At 35.8% G+C, this 4,050-nt stretch overlaps 1 protein-coding gene across 1 annotated transcript; it reads right to left on the bottom strand.

Moving 5' to 3' along the window:
* Window positions 1–2,798: 2,798 nt before the first annotated feature.
* Window positions 2,799–3,808, bottom strand: LOC143988736 (olfactory receptor 8G50-like). The gene has a single exon (XM_077488541.1). It carries the CDS (start codon window positions 3,788–3,790, stop codon window positions 2,840–2,842), a length of 951 nt encoding a protein of 316 aa, XP_077344667.1. The 5' UTR covers window positions 3,791–3,808; the 3' UTR covers window positions 2,799–2,839.
* Window positions 3,809–4,050: the final 242 nt, after the last annotated feature.

Below are 4,050 nucleotides of genomic sequence, written 5' to 3'. Positions count from 1 at the left end.
AAAGTTCCAAAGAAATAGGTTCTTTCCAGCTTAAGCAGCGCTCAAAACAACAACAAAAAAAAACATATGAGCAACCAGGACTCTAAAAATATAAAAATTGTGACAGTCTAGGTGTTGAGTAATTTCTCATGAGACAGTTCATATCATTGCAGAAATGTTCCACCATTACCGCACCTTGTGATTCCACTCTCTATAGGAATTTCACTCACCGGACCCCTAATTATCAATTGCCTTAATGAATGAATCCAGCATTATCTCAGCTACTAAAGGATATCAGTGTGCGATTTCAGTAACAATCAAATCGACAGAGATATGGCGTCCTGATCCTGAACATTCCAGACTGAACACACCCGCAATCCTCTTATTCCACTCAATCATATACAAGGAAAAGGAATCCTCATAGTGTGAAACTGCAAACTTTTATTGTCCCAAAAACACCCGACCCATTAAGCCCCATACACACTATCAGATTTTCTGCTGATTTTTTCCTTCAGATTTACCAAAACCATATAGTGCAAGGGCCTGCCTGATTGCATACAAATTAAAACTCCTAAGGTTTGACCTCATATTATATGGTTTTGGTAAATTCGAAGGAAAAACTCCTCAGGTAATCTGATATTGTGTATGGGGCTTTTCACACGATAGGATTTTCCGACAACAAATGTTGGATGTGAGCTTGTTTTCGGAAAGTCCGACTGCGTGTATGCTCCATAGAACAGTGGTGGGTGATGTTAAAAATATTTTTCTTTACCCAGCAATAGGGGGTTCTCACTGCCAGCAACAATTGGCAACAGCTGCATAATCTAGTGGGGGAGAGCATGGGGTTAAGGGTGGATTTTGAGACCTTTTTAACAGATGACCCATTTGATTATTAGGCAACAAGGATGGACCACTGTTCAGAGCTTGCCCAGTATGCACTCAAGATACTCTGTAGCCAGCACCCTGTCTGAATGTACATTTAATGCTGTGACAGAACTTTGTGACTGACAAAAGAGTCCACCTGTTGCTCGATACATTTGACCAGCTGACATTTGTGTCAATTTTGAGCCAGTCATGGATCAAAGACAGTTTTGAAGCCCTTGCTGCAGATGTTGAAGATTACATTTTCGGAGGATTCTGACACCCAAAAAAAATTTTTCTGTACAACCTAAGCTTTTGTCATTGCAGGCTTGAAATAAATTCTACCTTGTACCACAAATTACACCTCCTTCTGCAACTCCTGACCTGAAAAAGTTAACATCTTCTGCCACCACTGTAGGACTGCGACCATTACTATCTCATATTGGGCCCATTGCTATTGTTCATTGCAATGGCACTTTTAATTTGGTACACCCATTTTTCCACAGCTGTTTTACTGTTGCAATAAACTTGTTTTTTTTTCAAGCAGGTGTGCACTGCACAAACAATCCTAAAAGGTTATCGTGCTTTTGTACCACTAACACCCCAGATCCAGTTTATCCATAGATTTTTCATTACAATAATTTCATTTTTGAACAGGTACCATTCTGTGTTCTGTGTGAATATTTCTGGAGAGTTATGGTGTCCTGGCATCGTTCATAATCAAAACCTAATTTTTAGACAGCTGTTTCCCAAAAACAACATTTTTACATACTGTATTTTTTGGCTTGCTAACTATTGTGTTGCCCATTACTGTTTTCTTTTCAATTCATTATCATTAAAAACAAATAACACTTTATGTTCCATATTGTTCTCCTCAGTTTGTAAAACGTTTTGTCTTTCATGTAGGCTATATCATGCTGTTTGTGCTGATATTTTGACCCTATTTGAATACACTGGCACAATCCATAATTATTTTTGATATACACTCTTTAAAGTAGTGTGGCCTAACTTTTTTACTAGAACCCACTTGCTCTAATTCTCTAACACACCATTTTGTAGCTAAAAATATACTTTATATTTTAGCAATTCATTGAACACTTTTTTTTTCTTTTGGAACAGGAACTCTTCCATTACCTCCTATGAAAAATAATTTGATTTTGTGCAGCTGGTCTGTATAATTTATAAATTATGTATCTGAGAAAATAACAGTATATTGAACATTTACATTGTGTGCAGCATATCTTTGAAATATTTCTGGCTGTTGACTATTATATATTAAATTACATTTTATTTTCAGAAAGAATAACAGATGCTTCAGATCTTCATCTAACATAGTGAACAAGTACAAGCGCTTGCATAATGTGCAGCAAGAGTCTACAATATTTATGTCTGCTGGTTTTGAAATATCATACTCTATTATTTCTTGCAAAAATGTACTTATTTATTTCTCCCTCTTACATTGCTGCTCCAAGCCCCAATAAATCTGATTACCTATTCTTTAGCCACTGTGCCATGTGCCATAACAGAACATATTAGTGCAGATACAGGGAACTTTGCCCAGCCAAATAAAAGAAGCAAAGCTTGAATGGACTTTTTACGTGATAAACCTAGCAAGTAGTAGACCGCATCTGATCCTATTTTCTTGAATGAAAAGAAAGGAATACCAGGCTGGAGGGTAATCCAATTTTATAGTTAAGATCTAAATAGTGATAGGGGTGTGCAGGGCCTAGCCAGGTGTGTGCAGACATGGAGCTGTCAGTGAAACATTTTTTGACTATAGAAATATGAAACAAATAAGATAGTGGATCACATGCACAAAACTTCAAATAAAACTTTAAAAAGTTAGCAAAGAACCAAGATTTTTTTTTTTTTGTTCATTTATCTTTTTAGTAGTCTAGACATTTTCTTAAACTTTCTCTTCAAAGCCGAATTCACCAAACATGCACACAACTCCAAATTTAACTTTAAAAAGTTAGCAAAGAACCAAGGTTTTTTTTGTTCATTTTGTTTTTATTAGTCTAGACATTTTCTTAAACTTTCTCTTCAAAGCTGAATGGACATCTTTATTCTTCAAGCTGTAAATTAGGGGATTTAATATTGGGACACATGTGGTATTAAACAGGGAAGAAAGTTTATAGGAACCCAGTGTAATATATTCAACTGGTCTGAAGTATTGGTAAGACAAGGTGCCATAAAGAAGGATGATGATTGTGAGATGTGAGGAACACGTGTAGAAAGCTTTCCACCTCCCGTTACTGGAACGTATTCTAAGTATGCTTTTTATAATGAACACATATGATATAAAAGTGAGAACAAATGGAACAAAAGATGCCAGAATTACTCCTTCAATAATCACATAAAGTTGCAAAGCAAAAGTGTCACTGCAGGAAAGCTTCACTATTGGTACAAAGTCGCAGAAGAAATGGTTGACCGCCAATGATGTGTAACAACTAATGGATGACACTTTCCAAGCACAAGGCATGATATCTAAGAAACCCAAAACCCAACAGACACCAGCCAGACCGTAGCAGACGTTGTAGTTCATAATTACCTGGTAATGCAAAGGGTGACAGATAGCCACATAACGGTCATAACCCATTGCTGTCAGAATTAGCAGCTCATTACATGTAAAAGATAAGAAGAAAAACATCTGTGTCATACAACCAACAAAGGAAACTAATTTATTGCCAGTGACAAATGTAATAAGAGCTTTGTGAAGAGTTATTGTAGAACAAGAAACATCAAGAATGGACAGGTTGGCCAGGAAGAAGTACATTGGAGTGTGAAGATGGCGATCCATACAGATCAATAAAAAAATGGTCATATTACCTCCTAGAATGAAGAGATAAATCAGCAGAACCAACAAAAAAATGGGAAGCTGTAATTCTGGGACATCAGAAATCCCTTCAATGATGAAATATGTCGTTCCTGTTTTGTTGGATTCTTCCATAGTATAGTATCTTCCAAAGTGCTAGATAAGAAAAAATGGCATCTATTTTAATAATGCAATAGTCAGTTGTGCCATATCAGGTTGACAATTTAACACTCAACTGAGACAAATATACAAATGCCCTCTAATTCAGTTGTATGTACAATTGTTAAAATCATATGAATAAATAATTCAAATACAATTAATGTCAATATTTATATCTATCTCTATATTAGCTTTTGAAAATTCTACAAAAAGTATAAATCAGACTGAAAGAGGAA

This window comes from Lithobates pipiens, unplaced genomic scaffold (assembly GCF_037356315.1).
Source record: "Lithobates pipiens isolate NorthernLeopardFrog02 unplaced genomic scaffold, aLitPip1_a1.2 Scaffold_1, whole genome shotgun sequence".
Lineage (NCBI taxonomy): Eukaryota > Metazoa > Chordata > Amphibia > Anura > Ranidae > Lithobates > Lithobates pipiens.
The sequence above is the reverse complement of the archived record's forward strand: the minus strand, read 5'-3'. Positions and strand labels throughout refer to the sequence as shown.

Coding starts and splice junctions, on each gene's coding strand:
- LOC143988736 (XM_077488541.1), bottom strand. CDS start 3,790: ATGGAAGAATCCAACAAAACAGGAACGACATATTTCATCATTGAAGGG.